At 36.0% G+C, this 24,731-nt stretch overlaps 1 protein-coding gene across 5 annotated transcripts in view; it reads left to right on the top strand.

Annotated features, from left to right (window-relative positions):
• Positions 1-24,731, top strand: part of NBEA (neurobeachin) — a 452,410-nt gene that overhangs the window by 415,846 nt on the left and 11,833 nt on the right. For all 5 annotated transcript variants that reach the window (XM_058019299.1, XM_058019300.1, XM_058019298.1 and 2 more), the window contains 5 exons: positions 12,844-12,933; positions 14,428-14,620; positions 17,145-17,216; positions 19,731-19,886; positions 20,805-20,975. In XM_058019299.1, the coding sequence (XP_057875282.1) occupies positions 12,844-12,933; positions 14,428-14,620; positions 17,145-17,216; positions 19,731-19,886; positions 20,805-20,975 (682 nt within the window). The remainder of the gene's footprint in view (positions 1-12,843; positions 12,934-14,427; positions 14,621-17,144; positions 17,217-19,730; positions 19,887-20,804; positions 20,976-24,731) is intronic.

The raw sequence follows: 24,731 nt of genomic DNA, 5'->3' as shown, positions 1-24,731 counted from the left end.
CCTTCTTAAGGTGGGAACAAGACAGATGATTTGTGATAGAAAGACAGAGCTGAGAGCAAAGAAATAAGCCTGCATTTACTTTCTGTTCAGATGAAAAATGAAGCCACTAATGTTATATTGCCACATTCCTTACTTTGTTTTATTTCATTAACAAGAAAAGATTTTATTCAAGGGGTTTGAAATTTCTTTTTGTCAAAGCAGAAGTAGAACATGAAGTCACATTTTTCATTTTCTATAGTTACATGTTTATAAAACAAGAATAAAATACACATACTAGATACTGTGGTTTTCTGAGCCTGTTCTGCTTTCCAAGCATTAAAAATGTCTTCAGTCATCATGTTTTATTTCAATAATAAACCAGAAGAAAAAACATCACAGCTGAAATGCATTCTTTGATGATTAAGTACCCTTTCCTCTTTTATTACAGCCCAGCTTTCAGAAGGCCTGTTCTGCTCTTTACTTCCCTGTTTTTCCTCATTTTCTTTTGTGTTTTCCTGAAGGGGAAGTTCTTAATTGTAAAACTAAGTAGAAATAAATATGATGTGTATGTTCTACACTGAAACATGTGTAAGTCATTATTCTGGCAGCAAAGGTCACTAATTATTTGAGGTATTAATAACATCTATTTTCCACAACAATTACATTCTCTAGACTTAAACTTATACCTTCATTTATTCACTTCTACATAAAAGATGTCAAGTGACTTAGCAGACCAAAGGACTACTTGCTTATGATTATCTGAATTCTTTTCAGCTACTGGCAAAATTGCTGCAGGGTATGAACAATTGCTAATAGAGCCCCTTTCTTTCAAGGTGGTTGAACTACCTCTTGGTGCGTTATTTTCTATGTGGGTTTACTAAAAAGATCTCAGAGAGTTCAGGCAAGAGCATCCTAGTGATGAGAGTAGAAGACTGACTTAGGGACAGGATTTCAAGAGCTTGACAGAAAATAAGAGTCAAAGGAGATGCATGGCAGAAAGGCAGGAATATGGAGAATTGCTCCTGCCAATGTATATAGGGATGTTTTTAGGTCTGGTGCCAGATTAATTACCACTTACAGGGTCAAATTCGGATATGAAAGTTTAGACATCATTGCAGAAATTTCCAGAGGTCTATAGGCGTAATTTGAGTGTACACATCTCGTAAGAGATATTGTAGAAGCCTCATTAAATGGATCATCTTAAACTAGAGTGAGCAAGCACTGTGAAAATGGATTTTTAGGAAGAATGTACAATGTGGGAAGATGGAAAAATTGTGGCTTTTTTCACCTGTATCTTTTATTTTGTTATGTTTTGTTATGGTGATAGCTTCAAGCATAACAGGAAAACAACTGTGTTATAAGTAACTGCATTATTCTGTGCCCCCCTTGACTACATTAACTCCCATTCTATGTTACTGTGATTTTTTCTGTTTTAATTCAGGAATATATTTAAAAAAAATTAGTTTCTGAAAAATTATTGTAGAGTTTGGTTTCTTAATTGATTCATTATGGATGAAAATTTTGCCAGACAGCCAGGTCTTTGAAGCCCTTCATTGTTTAAGACCCTGTGTGAGTAGTTGATGCTTTGGTGATTTAAGTAGACCAAAGTCAATAGGTTTAAAATTTGTGGTCAGTAGGTGTCCTGAGCATTTACCATGTATAGAAGGCTATACAACCAGCATAGTTTGCTACAGCTCCTGCAACCAAAACCAGTTGCATGTAATTGACTCCAAGTCACAAAAATTAAATATTGTCCTAAATACTTACGGTTCATTATTTATTTCTTATATTGCCAAATTTGTCTGGAGGTGACAAAAAATGTGGAGTATTTTTACAGAATATAATGCAAACATATGTATTTCCTAGAACAAAAGGAGGAGAGTATAGAGGAGGGAAATGTAACTGAAATGGAAGAGTAAGGAAAAAACTTGGGACGTTTTCTTAAAAAAAGGATAAATTCAGTTGATGGACAGAAAAATAATGGAAGAGGTGGAATTATTCCCTCCCAAACTAAGCTGTCATTGCAGAAACTTTACCTGCATTTATTGTTTATTTTTTAAAGGTTTAATTGTTAATTTTTAGAGGCTCACAATTTAGCTGTTAAAATAAAAAGCAGGGTTTAAATCATCTGTAAGCATGCACTGTGAAAACTCCTAGTCACAAAAAAAATTAATTAGAAAAAAATGGATGAAGTTTCAAAGTTTCAGTAAAAACACCTACTGGTATTACTGTTGCCTCTTTATGAATTGGATGCCTATGCTTAAAGGACTTTGTGCTCCTCAAAATGACTATTAAAAACATACAGTGTCTTAAACAAAATAAAAGATGAGGAGAACTAATAAATAGAATTAAACCTCATGAGGTCACAAAACAATTTTCTCTTCTGTCTGTACAGAGTAAAATTTTGCAGTGTGTAAGAGGCAGTGCACTCTTTGGATGACATAAGCATCTCTGAAAACCATGGGAAATAGCTCAATACTGCTTCCTTGGCTTCAATCCCAATTACTCCGCAAGGATTTAACAAGTCTAGGGTGCTTGTATTTTATTCTCATCCTGGTTAGCTTTTCCTTTTTTTCTGGCAGCTGGGCAGAAAGCAGCAAGCCAAGCTGCTTCTGTGACCATTCATGGCTCATGAAATGGACATCCATCTTGAAAGTCAGGGATCCTTCAGAATTATTAAGTCCCAGCATTTCCTCAAAAATACCATGGATTTTTTCAGTTGCTGCATTGGCCTGTTGAAAGCTGTGAGTGGATGTTAGGCTGACTGCTTCTTCTTTCCAGACCAGGCTGTGGAATACGGACAAAGATACTCAGTTTTGCTGTTTTGTCCAGACTGCAGTTTGCTTCATGTATTTTTCCCCAGGAGATCTTTATGATCAGTAGAAGTTTCTTTCTTCTGCCTCAGTGGAGAGGAAAATAACAAGGAATTTTTCACAAGTGCCTTCTCTCTTTTTTAGCTTCTTTACTCCTGCACAGGATCTGGAGCTTTATTACTGTAGGACTATGAATGTGTAATACCACCATCTTCATTTCCACAGAATAACTAGGTTCTGCTTTCAGCACATCATTCTGGTCAGTATAAATGATCATGGATCAGTGATGTGTGGGTTTAAGATCTTTTAAAAATTATTTTTAAATACTAGAACCAAGAGCAATATCAAGTTTTTGTCCAGATTAAAGCCTTGCATGTGGCATAGAGTTTAACTGGACAGGTCAGGGTAAGAATATTATTTGCTCTGTCCAAAAAGAAATTATAATGAGAGATGAAGGAAAGAAATGGAATTGCGTGGGACGGTGGGCATTTACAGAACTCCTGTCTTCTTGAGGGAGGGAGTAGGATAAGACAAATGAACAATAAAAAGAGGGAAATAATAGAATAGACATTTGGAGCTTTTGTTGAGGAGGAGAAGGAGGAAGAGAAAGGGTTAGAAAGACAGTCATTGGGGGCCTTATAGAAATGAAGGAATTACCATAGGAACAGACAGCTCTTGGTGTGGTTAATGGAGAGAAATTACATTTGTGGCCTTCCCAAAACTTCATGGGTTTTTTAGTCTTGACCTGTGGAACTTAGTTTTTAACTAGTGAATTAATTGAGATATTGCATAGGATAATCTAGTTAGGCATCTGTAAACAAAAACAGAGGCTTTATTTTGCGTACTTTTGACTTGTAAAATTTAGCAGGCTTTTAAATGCAGTTATGGTGCATTGAAAAGTACTACTGGCAATTTTTAGCCTGGCACAGCTGGAAATTCAGTCTTTCTTGCTGTAACACACTGCCATTCACATGAGGAAACAATTGTATCATCCCAGACAGAAGCAGTGGTTTTGTATTTTTTTTAAATGCCTGTAAATTTTAGTGACTGCCAACCAGAGGATGCTAATTAAAGTTATCTTTTTTTATTTTATTTATTCTTTTACTTTATCTTTTGTAGAGTTTGAAAATCTGTAGTGGTTCCTATGAGAAGAGAATCTATATTTAAAAATTCAGAAGACTTTTTATTTCTTACTCAAGAAAATGTAACAAATTTATCTTTGCTTTAGAAATAACCATTACTGGAGGTAGTGCACTTAGAATCCTAGGAGACTTTTAAAAAAGCAATGTGTGTTTCATGAGTTTCCTCTGTTTCCTCTGTTTAAAAAAATAAAACCCAACAGAACCAGATCCCAAAGATCTAAAAATATAAATTAAGGTTTCATCATCTTGGCTTGTATTTTATATGCAAAAGAGAAAAATAAATTAGTTAAAGGATGACATAATGGAAACACTTGGCTTAAAAGCAAAGACTCCTGAGTAGGAGTGACAAGAATATGTAAAAGCTAAGACTGTAATGGTAGAATTTTTTTAAAAGAAAAAGACAGATGCCGGCAAGAATAGCTTCTAAAGGAGTATAAGTAACAAGAAGAGCTTGAGTTTCCTGAAACTTAAAACCAGCACTGCAAACTCAAGAAGAGTTTGGACAGATGAATTGATCACGTTCACTCTGAACATGATGTTCAGAGCCAGATCTTGCTAAGGCCTAAGAGTGAGGACTTTTTCTTAGTAACAGGAGTTATACAATGGGAGGCACATTGAGGAAATGCATCTGGATTGGTTTAGTTTGCAAATACAATCTAGGACACATCTGCAATTTTGTACGTTGAAATGCTTTGATTACCATCCTATAAAGGAGTAACACAAAGGAGTAGTATCAAAAGGGAAATTCCATGTTGCAGGTGTGCATTTTAGTAATTTGCATTGCAGAATCAAGATGTGAAAGAGAAGTTTGTTCCATAGGTCTAAACACTAGATGGGAAAGATCATCTAGACTGGCCTCTCACCCAACAAATCACATAGAGCTTTTGCCCATTTACCTTTTTGAATCTAACCATCAGGGTTGGTGTCTGAATAATGAAGAGGATATGGAAGTCTTTCCTTATATAGGTAGAGTTTAGGTGATAATAAATTATTTCAGTCAGTCACCTTAAATATTTATAATCCCAAAACAACAGTAAATTTTTTTCATTTTAAAAGAAATGAATGAATGTCTTTTCAAATTGAGAGGAATCCTTGTTTCTGAGGTTGCTCATTAGGTGCTTATTGAGAAATGATTAAAGGGCAAATTTCAGTATCTAAAAATAAAAAATCCTGATTGCCTAATAGGTTTCAAAACCTTAACTATATGTCATTAAGTCACATATTTGATGAATTATTGAATAATGCTATTATATCTCTTAGGAATTAATTTAGCAGTAAAACATTTTTTAATCTTTGTGCTCAGTGACTTAATGATCAAAGAAAGCAACATTTTGTTTTACAAACTTAATACAGATTTGAAAGAATGATGACAGAACAATGATTTCATTTGGCATGACTTCAATGAACACAAGAGTTTCAGTAAATGTTACCAATCTATATGGGACAGAAATAATTACAAACATGAACATAAAAAATACAATGGTTCAACTGAAGACAATAATGGCATGAAATGAGAATAATAACATGGTTTTTATGTTGTGGATGACCTCATTACTTTCTAAAGCTACCTAAGAATGGAGTGGAGAGGGAGATGCTGAGCTCTTCCCTCTGATATTCAGGGACATGTGAAAATGGTTCAAAGCTATGCCAGGGGAAGTCTATACTTAACATTAGGAAGCTTTTCTTTTCTGAAAGTGTAGTCAGCCACTGGAACAGACTTCCTAGAGAGGTGGCCAATGCCTGAAGCCTCCCAGTGTTTAAGAGGCATTTGTATGATGCCCTTAACAATGTTCTTTATCTTTTGGTCAGCCCTGAAGCAGTCAGGCAGTTGGACAAGATGATTTTTGTAGGTACATTCTAGCTGAAATACTCAAGTTGAGGATAGACTATACAAAATAGAAAAAAAAAAAAAAAGAAAACAATCTTGAATGTATTTGTATACAAAATTATAAACAAATATATTACTTTCTTCACTTCTGGGATATGTTTAGGGTTTTGCATAGCATGAACTCTGTGAGCAGAGGGATGCTTCCTATTTGCCTTTGTGTACAGGCAAGCATCAATGAAGGAAAGGCAGTGGAATTGTTTGTCATGGACTGGGAGCAAGACCCACATCAAAAAAAGTTATCAGAGCTGTAAAAAGAATGTGATTAAATGAGCAGTGTGGCCTGAGAAGCCCTAATAACAACCCAGACCTTGTTAGAGGAATTTGGGGTCAAATCCTTTTTGCTTAGGAGTAGAACAGATTTTTTTAGGTTTTAGTGTAATATAATGGGAGAATTTTGTTATATCAGTGCTAAATTCCTTTGTTCTGGGCAGAGTTGGAAGGGAAAAAATTTTAGGATTTTTCTTTTCTTTCTGGTATAGTATAGAAAGGGAGGGGAGCAGTTAATTCCTTGATATCAGCCCTTTTCCGCCTAAGGAAGTTCTCCACAATTTTCAGGGGAATGGAAGCATTTGTACACAGGCAAGTGTGAACTTCAGTAGTGAGAGAATGCATGAAAGAGTAAAGAACACTTTTAGCTAAACCTGTCCTGCCTGCAGGATATTTATCTTTATGGTATTTTTGCTTCATCTGCTCTGTTTTTGTTTGTGAGATGTATTGAATTTATTTCCCACTTGCAGTCCATTAACCAAATGCTTGCTTAAGCTGGCAGTGTTAAAAATATTTCTTTTGTCATGAGAGTCGTATTGGAGGGCCGTGGATGAGAGGGAGATAAAATGAAGGTGAAAGAGGGGAGAACTAGGTGTCACAATTAGTAGCTTCATGAGGTAAATGTGAGAGGTATAGGCAGCACTCCCTGAGCCAGACAAGATCACCAACATGACTCATGCCTGTAAAGAGAATAGGAGATCTTACCTTTCACATTCTCATTTCTTTCATAGCACTCCCTCCTTTCACAGGGGAATGAAGAAGAAGTTCAGGGATGGAGAGCTCTGGGGGGAAGCTGAAGGTCAGCTTTGAGCTGTTTGTGTTCTGCTAGGGAGCCATTTAATTGCACACAGGATCCAGTGAGATACCTCCTGTGAGGGGAATGAGCTTAAAGATGCCCCTTCTCCATTGTTAAATTAATAAAGTAGTGACCTGTGGAGAAAATCCATTTCAGTGCCCATCTTTCAGTCCCTTGAGTATCCTGATTAAATAACTGACTGTATTGAAGCCTCCAGAGCAGTTGAGTCACTGCTTGTGTTTAAACTACAACACTTCTTTCTTCCAAACATACAGTAATAAAATGGAATTCAATACTCTTAATCAACTTATCAAAAATCCTGAAGATACTAGTGTTGCTTAACATCTGTAGATGCAAAGAAAAAACCAATATCTCACACCACTCATACAAAACAAAAACACTTCAAGCTGTTTATGTTACCCACCAAAGGGCTGTCAATCTTATTTGCTCTGAAGAAGACAGTGCTTGGGGGCTGCTGAGTGTGCTGGCTGCACAGGAGGGAGAGTACATAAAGGATTCCTATGCTTACTTGGATGCAAAAATGGAATAAACTTTCAGGAACTGCAGTGTTGGATGACTATTGCTGTGGTGCATATTTCTCTAATGCCTCAGATTTTCACTTTTCGTTGGACTCAGTCCCTATGCGCAGGGGAAAATGGATTATAGAAAAATTTCAGTGTGGTAACAAGGAACAAAACACATCAGGATTATGGGAATTAGTAGTAAGAAGCCTGAACATGTTAAAAAAAATAAAAGCAATAAAAAATGGAAAGAAAAATTTTAGAAAGTTTACTGATCATTGTGGTAATCAGTGAAGATTAATAAAACAAGAGTACTTCACATAAGAATAAAAATATTGTCTATCTGCAGTGCAGTCTGATTTTTGGGAATTTCTTTCTTCCCTTCATGATTTAGAGTAAAAGTGTTCATGCTTTTATGTTTCTTGTGTTAGATAAATCACCAGACATCTCTCTCAGCAAAGGGGATTTTACAAATGAAACAGACTGTTAATATCTTCCTTGGTGATTTTAACTGCATTTCTAAAGGACCTTTTTAGAGAAAAAGAATGTTAAAAATAAACTGCTTCATGGCCGTTTGCTTGCTAACACACCCTTTTTGCAGAGGTGTGTTAGCAAGCAAACAAAACCGTAATTTCTCACACAAGTCAGTTCTAGCATTTGCATTTAGATTAAGACTGTGCTTCTGAAATGAATATGCCAACCACCCCTATTTGCCATGCTTTCATTCAAGCTGCAGAGCAGCTTTGGAGTGTGTGAATTGTCTCCCAAACCACAGAAGCCGAGTGTTCCAGGAGTGCAGCTGGCAGAGCTCACCTCACTGTTGGGATATGCAGCCCCCAGTGAAGCCAGCCTGGGAAAACCCTGCTGTGGACATGTATTCAGCAGGGCTTCCTCAAGAGGAACATGGCTTCTTCTCCTTGGGATACAGTGATAGAACATGGGAATAGCTCAAAGCTGCATGTGGGAAAGTATGGACTGGACAACAGGAAGCATTTCCTTACTGAGTGATTGATCAACTACTGGAACAGGCTTCCCAGAAGCATGGATGATGCCCCAAGCCTGGGAGTGCTTAAGAGGCTTTTGGACAGTGCCCTTAATAACATGCTTCAGCTTTTGGTCAGCAGTCAGGTGTTGATCAGGGTGATCATTGTAGGTCCCTTTTAACTGGAAATATTCTCTTCTCTTCTCTTCTCTTCTCTTCTCTTCTCTTCTCTTCTCTTCTCTTCTCTTCTCTTCTCTTCTCTTCTCTTCTCTTCTCTTCTCTTCTCTTCTCTTCTCTTCTCTTCTCTTCTCTTCTCTTCTCTTCTCTTCTCTTCTCTTCTCTTCTCTTCTCTTCTCTTCTCTTCTCTTCTCTTCTCTTCTCTTCTCTTCTCTTCTCTCTCTCTCCCTCCCCTCCCCTCCCCTCCCCCTCCCCTCTCCTTTCTCTTGTCCTCTCCTTTCTCTTCACAACTCTTTCACTGTGCATCTCCGTTTCTGTTGTTTTACTTCTTCGTGGTAGAGACATTGCCTTTGACCACTAGAAGTGATTCTTACCCCTAACAAAACAGAGTGCATTGATTATTTAATATAATGCTTGTGTTTATTTCAATTAGAATTAAACCCCAATAATGAGCAAAGCAAATGTATTGAACTCTTCATTCCATGGGAAACTAACACTAAGGCCTTGCCCTCCAGGATGCAGGGCAGCATCCCAGTGTCCTTGTGAATGTGCAGTCTACCCTTAAGCATAAAATTTGGAAACCAGTAAATTACTTTCTTTGAGCAAAAAGCATGGAGGATATTGATCATTGTATTATTCATAAGATTTGGTTATCTGATATATTAATTTATTGACCAAAATGTATGCAAATATATAATAGATATGTATTTATATTACTTTTAAATGACCATTATTAAATCCTATGAAGTCACATTTTGTTTGAGTATAAATTAGCTTGTGTGAGATTGAGTAATTTTAAACTTGGAATTGCCAGCAAGTTTGCAGATTTTTTTTCCTCATTCTGACCTACTATTATCAAATAATATGCTAAGAGCCATTTTATTTTTCTGAATACATGATCATATCTTAACAGATACTCCCTGAAGTGTCTGGAGTATAAATCTCATTTTATGTATATTAAAAACAGTAGGGATTCTCCAATCAGCTCACTAAATAGGTTTTCTGCAACACCTTATTGAGGAAGAGAAAACTAATATAATTGCCATTTTGCTGTTCTGAAAGCTTTAAATCTGGCAGCCACTGAATTCCAAGCTTACATTGTTTCTGCATGAAGGCCATTTGAAGGTGAAATGAGAATAAACTTGATTTTATTAAAATTTGTATTAAATTGACTAAAATGTGTATCCTGGGGAGTGGTGCTGCACTCTGCACACAATACTCAAGATCTGATGGGAGAAAAGGAATAGATTGATTAGAATGAAATGTTTAAGGCCACTAAATAAATCTAAAGTTTGATGATTTACAACTCAAGAAAAACTGTGGTGTACACTTACCAGTTTTCAGATTAGCTTTAGATACAGCCAGAGTTCTCTTGTAAACAAATCAATGTATTACATTATTATTCACAGATCTGTTTTGTACCTGCTTTTCATTTTGTGTCAAGTTATCTGATAGGAGGCAGCGTTAGGAATACCCTTGGGCCAGTCACTTTATCTCTGTGTGCTTATGTTTATCTTCTGTGTTACGTTTTGATGAGGTTTTTCTGTCCTTTGTGAGTACTGTGAGCTCCAGAGAGCAGTGCCAGCTGTAGCTGTGCACAGCACCGGTGTTGTGCAGACTATAGTGCAGTAGCAGTGCAGGAGCTGAGTGTTATGGGTATTTTTAAATCAGCATTGTTCAGTGTCTTTAATGCTTCTAAGAAGTGTCAGTTTTCCAAATGGTATTTTGACTGAAAAGGATAACAACACTATTCATGGGGTTGGGGACAGGCAGTTGTCTTGTAAATGCAAGCCAGCAAAAATATTCAGTATTCCCTGAATATCAGGGTCTTGGTTCTGTATTTGTTCTGGTTACAAAAGGACTCGACATTAACTAAAATGTTTTAAAATTATAGGATCATAGAATATGTGAGCATTTGACAGCACATTTTCAGCTGTAAAATAGCAGCTGCTTTTGATAATTACATTTGGAGTGTCCATTCCTCATAATCTGAAAAATTCATGTGAGTTTGTTATTGTATTCTACTTCTCGTTCTCCTTCTCTATTGCCTCCATAAATCTACTTGAACTGAGAGGGAAAGCCAGCAATATTTATTTGTGTGGAATTTACAGACAAGCAATCAGAATTTGCCAAGACCGAACAACATGAAAGTAAATGTGTAAATTAGAACTGGACTGCATTGAAAAAAAATTAATAATTCATTTCAGTGCTCCTTTGAGAGAACATAAGTATCATTTAAGGGATCACTCTAAAGGGTAGAAGAAGAAGATCTGGGTTTTTTTCATTATTGCTGCCAAATACAATTCACACTCCTATTTCAACACAGAATTCTTTCAAAAATTAGAATTAAATTAACCCTGATAATTATTTGGAAAAAAACCCCTGAAAAATGGAAATTAATTTTCTGAAAATATCAACAGATATATGTGGGAGTATATACAACACTGATATGTACTAATATTGTTAATATTAGTATTTGTAATTTTGAAAATGAAATTCACAAACAAGTATGATTCCTTTCCCTTCTGTTAAATCCCTTCTGAATGCAATAGAAAATGCTATTTTTATGGTACTTGAAGTGAATTTTGTATTCTTGTGTAAAAAATGTCTGCATGAGTGAAGGTATTTACACATTGTGTAAAGAGATACAGCTTGTATGGTACATATAGATAGCTGCTGTATGGACAAATACACACATATACACATATGCCCACACAAATGTGTTGGTTTTGTATAGAAGTCATCTGTGATTTTGAATTTATTCACCATTAAATGATGTTAATAAAACCTGAGATGCTCACAAGTTCCCAAGAAACAGTCTGTGCCTTGGAGGCTGAAGTTCACTCTGAATTAGTCAACAAACAAGAAATCACCTGTACTGATATAATTACAGCATGAAGTGTGCTGGGGCTACAATCCAAAGTTCTTCAGCTGCTTGACTGGACTTTGCATTGTTTCTTTTTCAGCAAATGTTTGTTTGTGGTATTCCATTATATACCTGTCAGTCTAGGGCATTAGGAGTGCTGGACATCAGTGACCTGTTAGGAAATCTCTCTCTGACATCTGTTTTTAAATTTATGTTGTGAAGTGGAGGAAAGTACAGGTTGGAATTACAAAATATGTACATTAAAAGGATTCCTCTGTATCCTGAAGTATTTATGGTGCTTGTCACTGTTTTATGTCTGAAGGAAATAACAAAATTTACCAAGATAGTAATGGTTTTGGTGGGTTTTCATGTTAATTCTCTGTAGCCAATGAAAAATTCATAAAGATCACAAGAAAAATATTAAGGGTCAGTAGTTCAGGCTACAGTGTATATATAGGTACATAATGCACTGTGCATTTCAAAATCTGACAGTTTAGTTTTCTATGAATGCTTTAGTCTCAATTTTACAAGGTCAAATAAAATAATACCTGTATGAAAAATAAGGAGTATTCTCTAACAGTATTGTTTCTACCAGTAACAATCTTTTGTCAAAGTTTTTAAGAACATATCTTAGATATAGTTTTGTTTGAATGAACTCTTTGAGTAGCAGAAGTATTTCAGTATATGTGCTGTATTCTATTACCTATAGAATTAGTCAAGATTTATTCTGAAATAAGACTTGTCCTAAAGAATGTGTTTAAATTGCAAAGTTTTAATTTCTAACCCATGAAGCCTGAAAGCCCATGAAAAAATGCAATAAAATTAAGGATAAAATAAATATTCAGTGAATGTATGCAAATTGGAAAGATTTCTATATTAGTCTTACTGTGTCTGACAAGGTTAATTTCTGGCATTTTTTTGTTTTCATCTACTAATGCTGTTGAAATACTACTTTTTTATTATTATATTTAATACATAAATTTTATTTCTCAGTTTTCTTTTCTTTCCCCCCATTTAAGATTCCAGAAGCTTATTTTATTAGAGACCCTCATACTTTCCTCCTTACAAAGGACTTTATTAAGGTATATATCTTCTTTTTAGTGCAAAAACCCCAAAAGCTCTCTCAAGACCTGAACTGCATGTCCTCACAGGTTAACATTTTCACATATAACGCCAGTTACTGGAGATGAGAATGGTTAGTTGGTTAACTGAAGCATGCTTGAAAGGAGAAGCAAAGCTTGTCTACAAAATACTAACACTTGGATGAGTCTGCAGCCTGGGAGGAGAGCACCGGGTGAATTTTCTGGACTTTTTTCATGGCTGACTTGGGATATGCCTGCATTGTCACACAGTGTGTTGACCTCTCTCCTTGATGCATATTGCTCCTGACAGTCCCTCTCCTCTGCCCGCAGGCCATGGAGGCGCAGATACAGAACTTTGGACAGACGCCATCGCAGTTGCTCATTGAGCCCCATCCACCTCGGAGCTCTGCCATGCACCTGGTGAGACATGACTGCTGGCTGGGAATGCATTCCCTTTGAACCTTAGGGTCCCTTGTAGGTCATAAAGTACTCATTAAAGCAACACTTTTGATGCCCCCCATTCCCCATTCAGCCGTACTGGCTTTGGGCAGCAACAAATCACAGGGATCTAGCAGAGCAAGGTGGAGGTGTGACTGGCTTTAGCTTCAGACAGTCCTGGATTTTCCTTACTAACATGATATAAGAAGGCCCCATCTTAAAAAATATAAACTTGATAAATACATATTTGCATTCTTGTTTCTGCAAGTGGTGGGAATGTCTGCAGGCTTTCCTTAGAGTGAGTATGTTGTGTTGTTTTAAAGGATGCATTGTTAGGGGCTGATTTATGAACAATGTCTGCTTGACAAAAATGAAGTATTGGAGTTCAAATTGTGCTGGAATCCTCCCGCCCATTCCCCCGGGAGAATGAAATGTATATTTTGAGTTTCAATTCAAACTCCAAAATTCATTTCCATCACATTCTTCTCTATCCTTCTTACAAAGAATCATATGAAATAGCCAGACTGAGCAAGACAGATTTCTGTGCCCTGAGTGCCTTTGATGAAATCCTTAGAGCTAGGTTTTTTTTAAGCTTTGCAAATCAACAGAAATACATGCAGTAGTTTCAATGATTTTATCTATCTATTAGGAAATCTCTTTATGTAGCTGTACACTGTGAAAGTGGAAATTGATCTGGAAGTGGTTGTTGTATTATTTTAAGTGTGTACAAGTCAAACTTAGATAATATTTATTCTACATTCTTAAGATACAGATAATATATTTTTAATAATTCAAGGTGATAAGCATAAAGGAATATTTGACCTTTTAGAAATAGTTCATTTTGTTATAACAGTGGCTGGGAAAAAACTCCTTGAAACCAGTACTCAATAGCTATCCTTGCCCATGTACAAACAATGGTGTCATTTGCAGAATCATGGAACAGGCTTAGGTTATTATAACCTTATTAGGTTACAGACTCTTTAATAAGCATATGCTTTACTTAGAATTAAATTGTCTGTTTTTGGAAATGCAGTATTTCATATGAGGAATTCATTAAGAAAAATATCTCTGTGTTTTTGATTCACTATTAAAATTTATTTTTCAACTGTTGTAGTTTAGAGAATTAATATTTATTATGTGTTAATTGATTAACTCATTAAGACATATCTCTATGAATATTAACTACTGAATAATTTTACATTTTACTGTATGCTAATTAATGCTAATGGTCATTTTGTACCCTATAATGATAACCCTTACCATACCTATTCTCTATTTATCCTCGTGTAATGTTCCAACAATAGCTTGTGATCTTGCTCTCCTCCATCACTAGAGTAGATGCGCAGGTAGTGTTGTTTTCCCTGTATGTGCACATGCTTGCCTGCTCTTTTTTAACCTCGTTTTCCCTCAGACCTCCTCACTAATTGTGTTATCCCTTCTGTTCTCTTCTGCTCTCTTCTCCTTTCTACTCAACAGTGTTTCCTTCCACAGAGCCCCCTCATGTTTAAAGATCAGATGCAGCAGGATGTCATCATGGTGCTGAAGTTCCCGTCCAATTCCCCTGTCACACACGTGGCAGCCAACACGCTGCCCCACCTGACCATCCCTGCCGTGGTGACAGTCACTTGCAGCAGGCTGTTTGCAGTCAATCGGTGGCACAACACAGTAGGTGGGTCCTTGCAGACACGCTTCATTCAAATTTGGAGACCTTAACAACGCCGCTTTAATTTTGAGTGCAATTTAGCTCACTCGCCTGCCTGAGCACCAAAATTTACTGTTTCTTCTGGTTTGTGTCAAATAATCACAGCTTCTGTTTTCTCTGCTGTCATTCCTAAAAACACTCTCCTTAACAGCAGCACATCACCGTGGCAGCCAGTCAATTTGTGGTGACTTCAGGATCAGTTTTTGATACAATTCTTTTCAGGAGACTGCTGTTGCTCTCGACACAGCAAATATTAATAGGTCCCAGGTTTCAGGAATACATACTGACATGCTAGAGAGTGTATATCCCTATCTGCTGCTTGAGAGAGATTTCAGGATCTTGTCATAAGCTTTCCCCTGGGTCGCTGTTGGATTATCTGGGACCCTGAGCAAGTCTAAGCAGCTGGACACTGAACTGTTCTGAGGAGAAGTTCACTCATTCCCTCACAAAAGTCCATCCAACAGGGTCATCCCAAAATTCCCTTCCAACCCCTCTGCTCACCTCTCCATATTGTCATTAGGACTGTCCACGTCACCTGGACATGCAGGTGCTAAGGCTGTTCCAAGCATTGCTAAATAGGTGATGGGGCCATGAGGTGCATGAGGGAACAAACAGGTTTCATTTTATCAGATAGTTTCCTGCAGCGATAGCCCTTGTGCTGCAATATCTGGAAACATTTATTATACTCCATCAGGTGAAACTACATTATGTGGAAAAAATGCTTTTTCCCATTTTTTTAAAACAAAAGGTAAAAATCTAGAGGGGGGAAAAAACCCAGCATTTTTTAAAAGTATTTAGTAACAATGTCCTCAATGGAAGATTCCAGTATTAGGAATTATTTGGAGGTGCAGAAACTGTCCTGTGTTGTTTTAATACACCTTTGACTAACATTGATTGTCTAATTCCTAATTATTTTCCTTTGATTTTTCAGGGATTCTGTCCAAATACTCTATACCCATCACCACTCATGTCTCCTCTATTAGAGGAAGCTTATTTGGTTCTGGAGTAGCCCTTTCTCAATCAGATTTTTGAGTCAAGAGAACCCAAAATTCCTACCTGTACTTCATTGTGAAGGAATTAATCTCATTAATATCGCAGTATGCTGGAGTTCAAATGTTTCCTTAAAAACTGTCATTTGAAGTCCTTTAGTTTAGTTTAGCTGAAGCTTTGTGGGTCTTCATGATGCATGACAGTAAGGTTTTAAGTTTTCCTCTATGCTCTTGTCAAACATGTCATGTTGCAAAAATTTGAATTCAAGGCATGAACTAACCCTAAATTCAGTTTCACACCATTTTTAAACCTCTGATCTAAATTTTAAAAAAAGGAATATTTTCTAAATATATTATAATAGAAAGAGAGGAAAATAAAACTGTTTAGAGAATCAAACCTGATTGTAATGATTTTCTTAACTTTTACATCCTGCTTGACAATGTTGCTTATTTTGCAGGAGGCTAATCCAGGACAGGGTATCAATTTCCTACTATTGCCATAATATTATTTTAATAAAGCATTACTCTAATATAAAGGATAAGTTTATCTACAGAAATGTATGCACAGACCACTTGTTGTAAAATGTATGTAGAACTTTGGAATTAACAAACAGCAGGAGGCATTTACAGAGACATCTCATTATAGAAGTGGATGAATCTAAGTTAATACCAGTAAAGATCTGTCCCGAACTGCTTGGGCTTTGAAAGAAGAGACAGAAAGAAGGGAGGAAGTTCTCAGAGCTGTCTTTCTGAAAATGGCAGAGCTGGCTTTTCTTTTACCTCTTCCAGTTGTTTATTGCAGTAGTAGAAAATGGACTTTATTCTTCAGAAATCTCTGTGTCGTATTATAGAGGGTATTCTTGTGCAAGGTAGTAGTTTGTGACAAAAAAGGTGTTTTCAGTAATGACTATTTGATTTGTATACCAGAGAAGGTGCTCAGAAGAGCCAAAGCAATGTTATCTGTGCATGACAAGATAACACTAAATTTGCAGCCTCTGATGCACATTTGAACATCTTAAGGACTGCTTAGAATAGAATGAACAGGAATAATTGTGGCACATTTACTGTACCTTACACTTTTACATCTAAAACTTTTAGATAAATCCATGAAAAGGTCCAAGTTTCTGTCATGTACAGGCTTCCATATGCAAGAAACTCATAAAAATGTTTAATCTAATCAACTTTATTTTCTGTGCTAAGATCTCTGCTCAAAAGTAAAAATAAAAATCTCTTATACTATTTTAAATGAGTTATTTAATGAATGTGTGTGACTGCAAAAGTTGCGAAGTTGATGCTTCTATATTTATAGTTACTTTTACATAAACAAAGAATTAACAAATGCATATTTCTGAAGCACAGAGAAAGAAATCTTAAGACATTAATAAAGCAAATAGTAAAAAGCTACTTTCTAAAAATATATAATAATCCAATAATGAACTTTTAAACCTAGAAAAGTCATGTAAAAAGGTTTCCATGTGCTTTACTCCTCCTTTCATGTGTAGGTCTTCGGGGAGCCCCAGGATACTCTTTGGATCAAGCCCATCATCTTCCAATTGAAATGGATCCATTGATTGGTATGTCAAGATGAAAATGTAGCAATATATTTGAAATTGGCATTTTCACGAATTATTGATTAATCTATATTTGTATATTATGCTTCATTTAACAGAGAAAATAGGAAAGTATTTGTTCTTGTCAGTCCTGAAGAATTAAAAAGCATTAGCTGTTGATGTTGAATGAATTACATGAATGCTATTTGTCATTAACATCACCAGCAACTGGTATTTAAGAAACAACCAATTAAGTCAGTTAATTGTCGACCCATATCTATAATTCTGTTCTCTTATCAGGTCACATTAGTAAAATAAAACTTGAGGGTCCTATGGAGATAGCATATATTTTTTTACAGCCAGCACTATGTTTATCAGTGCAGATGAAGATCCATTTATTTTCATTCACTTTATCATTTGGATTTAGTCAATCCTAATTTAATAATGAAAAGACTGACTTTTAAATTGATAGTATTTTTTAAAATCCAGATTTTTTTTAAAAAAAGTGGATTATTTGAGAAATAGAATCTGCTAAAATTGTTAGATTGCAGGACTTCCTAATGATCATAAATTTTCATTATGTAACTTATTTGATTTGTAGCGGGGAGGGAGTTCCGAAATTTGAAACAGAAATTGAGGATAGGAAAGGTTCTTAAGGACAAGTTTGTAGCATTGTTGAGAAAAAAATTACATTTTTAAACATAGTCAGACATAAAGTTTTATTTTTTTCTGTGTCAATATTCATGTTCAAAAGATTTACAGAGAATTACCTCAGGAAAGTTAGCTTACTTACTTATTCTGTGAGCTTCATTTGATCTCATATAATGACAGTGGTTTTCTCTTTAGTTTTTCTCTCACAAGCTAAGGCACAACTATTGTGCCCATCTGTTCTGGAAATTTGAGTAATTTGCTATTCATTATCTTTCAGCTAATGGACATAGAGGGTCTGGTAATTTAAATATGTGTTCTTAGAATGTATGCAAACATGATATTAACTTCCATGAGCAATTTTAAAATAGAATGGAGTGGGGGTTTTTTTGGCTGAATCTAGGGGTTTTTTGGCTGAATCTCTTATTCATGCCGTTGTGAGCACTTTAAGTAGAGTAGCAAAAAATAGGGAAAAATCAGATTATTGTCTTCATTAGGTTGTGTTCTTATGTTAGGAGAAACATATTTCTCAGTGTGATTGTTACCTCCCTAACTTTGGGTAACTGAAATTAGTTGTCAAAATTCTCCCCATAACTATTGTAGAAAGACAAACTCTCCTCTGGAGTTGTCTAGCACTTAGACAACTACTACAGTGTGAAATGACTTGTCAAGTAAAAAAATGTCTTCTTCTCCAGTGAGACTGAATTGAGTAGATAAAATTAACATAGATTATATACTCAGCTTTCAGAAAGTTAATACTGAGATGGAACACGTTTATGGTGTTGCCATATCTTGTCTGCTGTGTCACAGGGAGGACAGAGCACATTAGCTGTGGGTTCCCAGTCATTAGTATCCTTCTAACCAGCTCCATTTGGCAGTCGGGTGGCATTCTGCATGAACCATTCCTTTTCCCTCAGTCTGGGGGAGTTTCTAAGTGTCATTACCTCTTTTTAAAGTACTGTCCTTGGCCTAGGTCTCTGCTAGAGGACCAGATGATAACACTTACTTTGCCTGCACTGGAAAATCACATTAGGTTTGAATAGAGTCATGGAATCATAAAATATGCTGAGTTGGAAGGGACCCATCAGGAGCATCAAGTCCAATGCCTGGCTCTGTGCAGGACCTCACACAAGAGTCACACCATTGTCCAAACTTTTCTTGAAGAGCATTGTCCAAACTTTTCTTGAACTCTCTCAGATTGGTTCTGCGACCAATTCCCTGAGGAGCCAGTTCCAGGGCCCAGCCACCCTCTGGGTAAAAAACATTTTCCGGATATCCAATGCAAACATCTCATTACTGAGCTTCTCATCTTTTCCTTGAGTTCTGTCCCTGATCACAAGAGTAGAGATCAGTACCTGCTCCTCCACTTCCCCTTGTGAGGATGATGAAGACCACAATAAGGTCTCCCCTCATTCATTTGTTGAATCTTTATGTCTTTAATCTGGTTAATCATCTGAAGGTGTGGAGTTGTCAAGGCCACACAATACAAGCGGTTGTTTGTGAAAGAGATAGCAACCAGTAAGAACTGGCTCTCTGCAGTATTGTTAGTATTGATTTCATATTGCCACTTTCCCCTGGTTCAGATTGTTTTACTTCAGCAGAGCGCTAAAATTATTACCACATATTATGCAGTGCATCAGGCAACTTATAAGAAATTGTCATCTCCTGTAAAATCTTATCTCTAATTCAAAGGGGAACTAGCAATCTCACAATAATTTTGTATTTCTGACACCCATATAGACAGCTCTAAATGTTCATATTCAAAATGCTTACTCAACAACATATTCACAGTTCATTGAAAGTTAAATGTATTCATTTTCTCCTGTAAATGGATGACAGGAAGGTGTTGGAATGACTTACATGTAAAATGTGTTTTGCATTTCGTTACAGCCAATAACTCTGGTGTGAACAAACGTCAGATCACAGACCTTGTGGATCAGAGCATCCAGATCAACGCGCATTGCTTCGTGGTCACGGCAGATAATCGCTACATTCTTATCTGCGGTTTCTGGGACAAGAGCTTTCGAGTTTATTCCACAGAAACAGGTGACCTCAAATATAGCTCTCTGGTTCTTCCTAGGTCACAAAGTGGACAAAGACTATTGTCTTAATAGTACCATATCTAATACTTGTGCTTACATGTCAATAAATGGTAAAGGGCAGCTTGTAAAACCCTTCATTACTGTTTCAGCATGATAACTTTAAGATTTTTTTTAATGGAAGATAGGGGATGTAAAAGAAAATGGAATACAGTTTTATTAATAGCAACTTTGGAAAACCATATTTATCTTCAGGAAATTTATCATGTCAAAAGAATCAACCAAATTTTTGCTACAATATTTTTATGGATCTATTATTTCTAGCTCTACTTATTTCATGTAGTAAAGAATTAGGTTGAATATCCTGCTACAGGAACCAATATTTTGTTCCTTTGTCTGATTACTTTGCCTAATGTCACTAAGTATATTGCTAAAAACTAATTGTAATAATAGGAAGGAGGAGGTGATAAGCATAGTAAACCTTAGTTTGACATTAACATAGAACAAATACACATTTTTAACGTGATAATGTAGCACAATTATGGAAAAGTTCATGTACAGTCTTATGCATATTACTCACTCATGAAATTCATAAATAGTGTTCTAATGCCATTGCTTAAATACTGATGGAGCCATAACTCCACTTAATATTCAGTGACTACAGCACTGCCTTGGTTTTTAGAGATAAGGGTTAGACTATGGATTGCCACAGAGGACAGCCTTCAACAAGACTGAAAAAAAAGGTGGAAAAAAAAGTTTAATCTTTGTGATTTTTTTAATCTTCTTGTAGCATTTAGTGAACTTTAATTATGGGACACGAAACAAAAGTTGCATTTGAACTGAATAATAATTATATAGTTAATGATTTCTAAATTCTGCTAGTACCTTAGAAAACTGAATTTGCATGAATTTGCATTCCCACCAGGAAAATTAACTCAGATTGTGTTTGGCCACTGGGATGTCGTGACTTGCCTGGCCAGGTCGGAGTCCTACATCGGGGGCGATTGCTACATCGTGTCTGGGTCTCGTGATGCTACATTGCTGCTTTGGTACTGGAGCGGCCGGCATCATATCATAGGTGACAATCCAAACAGCAGTAAGTGTCCTTTGAATAACACCTCTCCCAGAGGTCTTCTGTCACTCCTCTTTGTTTTAACATTCCTTCATTCGGCTTCAGAAACTATTACCAAATATTTCAGTAATTTGCTTATAGGTTGAAAGTTCGTATAAGAAGAGCACCACATGCTACACAATGCATTGATTGCTTGCCAAAAAAATGTTTAAACACTCTCTACATGTTAAGAGATAATAGGATGGGAGTATAGTTCCTAAGTTTGTAATTGCCTTTATCACTTATAGCATCATGTCATCACAAACCAGAACAAGATGGTTGTGGCCTTTAAGTGACAGGACATATATCACTATATTTTGACTTCCCTTTCCCTGGAAATATTTTTTGGCATTTTAACTTACTCCTTTTGTGCTACAGCATGCTATATCAGCTGCTTGCCTTTTCAAAAAAGGAATGTCTCACATGCCATGGAATTAAATGAGACTCTCTTGAGAAAGGTCTTTCTATAGTTTGGGGGAGCAATCTGACTGAATAAAAATAGAAGAAGATAAAATGTCAGGAAAAGTTTACATTTCATTTGCATGGCACTAATTATCAGTGCTTTTCAGAGTCAGTGGAACACAATAATAATATGCAATATTATAAATAAAATAAAATATTAATTTATGCAAAAGGACACAAATTGCACCACTAATTTAAAGATCTCATCACCCAAGCCAGAGATATGGCAGCAGCTAAAGATCAGCTTTTATCCATACCCTAGAACTGTTTTATACAACACTAAATCAACTTCACTTAAAGAAGTTTCTGATTTCTAATGATAATTTTAAACAGAAGGGTTTTGTCTTTGGATAAACATGTAAGAATCTGTCGCTATCTGTTCTGATCTCTGATTCAAATACTGACTGTAGGCAGCACTATCAGTTACAGACATCTAAGTGAAAGTATTTCTTCAACTGAATGGCTGGTAGAAAAGGGTTTTATGTGGTTCAAAGTAAATATTTTGTTAATTTTGCAGCAAGAAACTTTTTATTGAATTTTGATTTTTTTTTCCTTTTGTCTGTAAGCAGGGTAAAAGGGAGACATAAAAGCCTTGCTTTCTCATGAGATTTGAGTTGCTTTTATAACAGAGAAAATCGAGGGGAAAGAAGAAATTGTGTTCCAATAACAAATTTCTGTAATTTTTGTCTATATTCCATGACTTTCTTAGTATGTAATTCTCCAATATGGATAAATTCAGTCTGACAAGGATTTTCATGTCATAGCAGTTTCTTTAAGTAGATGCCATTTTTCTTCTTTGAATGCCTGTGTGATTCATATAAAGTATTAGTAATTTCTATGATAAGAGGAAAACAAGAAGAGCTTTCTACTCTCATTAAAGAAAAAAATGTAAGACTTTCCCCTTACCTCCCCTTATTGTAAAGGGCTTGGACAGCCTTGCAATTAACATCTCCTTTCTGGCTGATACAAACTGCTTCAATTCTTTTCCAGTTAGAATTATTTTAGTTCTGGTATTAATCTGTCATCACTTACATATCTGAATTCTCAAAAGTGGTACTTTTTGAATCTCAGATTTAATATCTTAGCTATATAACTTTGGAATTGTCTGCTTTGAAGGTCTTTAATTTTATGAAAGGAAGGATATGACCTGGCTGACAGAAATAAATGAAAACAAAAATTACTTGCATGACTTGCTCTCTGTCTCTGCCTCTGAGTGGATAAGGCCCTGTTTTGCTGAAGAAATGGCCTTATGATCAGATTAATAGGAGACTGTGCTGCAGATAGCCACGTCCAGTCAAATGAAATCTTACAGGCACAGGTAACAGAACTCAGGGAGATTAAGTACCCAAGACCACTGTGGTAGCTTTGAAATACATTGATAAGATTTTTTTAATACTCATGTTGAAGACATGTTGAAGACTCATGCTGAGGAAGAGTGATGGCATTTCTATTATTTCTATCTCTATTCATTGCATTGAAGCTACCATGGATATGCTAATTATATACTAGTACCGTACTGTCACCAGAACTGCATGTATTGGAAACATATCATTATTAACAACTACTTTGACTTTTCATGAGCATACATTAATGGGGATAGATCACAAAAACAAAGAGCCTTTAAAAAAATGGCCTTTAAAAACTTCTAAAATTACTAAATGTTTCTGCTGAAGTAATGACTACTAGTTTCTGCTTGCTACCATTAACAGACATGATGACTCATATGACTGGTTCCCTTTAAACTAATTTCCAAGAGTGAAGCATTCTCAACAATCCTTATGAAAATGTGTTTGAAGTTTTACATAGTAAAAGCCACTAAAGTAATAAAGAAATACTTCCTAATCTACTCTTCTATAGTAGATTAGTAGTATTTAGTAAAGCTGTTAGAAGGTTTCCTTGTAGGAAAAATGAAAATTATATTATTAATGTAGATCAAATCCAATTAATTAACATCTTTAGAATTAATTTCCAGAAAGATGTAGATGATATTTTCAGAGGGGAAAAAAGATATATTGGTTTTTTTAAAAGCTGTCATCTGGAGATACAGATAAGGTGATTTATACCAGAGGATAGAAAAAGGTGAAGAACTCAAAGAAAAATGTCAGGTATAGCAATTACCTGGGTTAGATGTTTGACTTTATAATTATCTAATTAATTATCAATTTTAGCTTCAATACATGCAGTCACCAATGGATGTTTCGTTGTTTCAGAAAATCTTAAAGGAGAGAAAAACCTAGAGTCCTAAACAGTTAGTGTGGTTTGACATTTGTACAGCAAAATATAGATACCATTTCATTCAAAAACATAGAAATCACAATTTATTGTGAAATAATCTCAGGCTAAAGATTGTGAGATCAAATTTCTTACAGATTCTCCTAAAATTCCTATTACAGAATTCATGAGGTAGATGTAATCTTTACTAAACAACAAGTATGTCAACAACCTAACCTGTCAGACTTCTGTGGAACCTTCTGCTGAATAATGTATGTTCAGTGGGTCACTTCAATTGGGTCTGTGGGAAATACAGAACCAGCTCTGGTTTAAATAGGAGAATTGAGAAAAGATGCAAGTGATTGATCTTGCTCAGTAGTTGAAAACTTGCCTATGAGAGCATGGTAAACTTCATTTTATAATTGTAAAATAATTTTTCCAATCAATACACTTATCAAGTTATCTTTTTTTATTCTACAGTAAGTGTCAAAAATTAGTTTCTGGTTTAATTTGTACCTGGCACAATTTCTTGCCACCTCTCACAATCTCTCTGAGAAGAGTGAAGTTTTACCAGGTTTTAAATGCAATGCTTTCCATACAGTCGCTTTCTGAAAATGCTTGAAGGAAATCTCCAGGGTTAGAGTGCTTGTTCAGGAAGTAGGAGACTACATCCTTGACCTGTGGAGACTGGGGGAATTAAAGCCCTCATTCCCATGTTCACAGGCATGTGCTGACTATCAGCTATAGGTTGTCATAGGATGGGGCCCTGAGAACCTCTAGGTCTGGTAGAAAGCAAAATTCTTTTCTATGCTCAAATTAATGCATATTACATGTCATGATGATTGGATATAGAAATCTCAATCAAGAGATCAGGAGCGATGTGCTACATACCTTCAACAGCAGCACGTAGGGCAAATCTTGTCCCTCTGTATTTCCTGTAAATCCGTACTTCCTCTAGTTCAACATTGGCCTCATGGCCATGCCATTGCTAAACTCCAACAGTGGTGATGTTGGAGGTCCTGTTAAGACTAGGCTAGAGGCTGATGTTTGGGAATGCTCCTGGAAAGT

Source organism: Melospiza georgiana, chromosome 2 (genome assembly GCF_028018845.1).
Source record: "Melospiza georgiana isolate bMelGeo1 chromosome 2, bMelGeo1.pri, whole genome shotgun sequence".
Classification (NCBI taxonomy): domain Eukaryota; kingdom Metazoa; phylum Chordata; class Aves; order Passeriformes; family Passerellidae; genus Melospiza; species Melospiza georgiana.
This window is presented reverse-complemented; position numbering and strand designations above follow the sequence as displayed.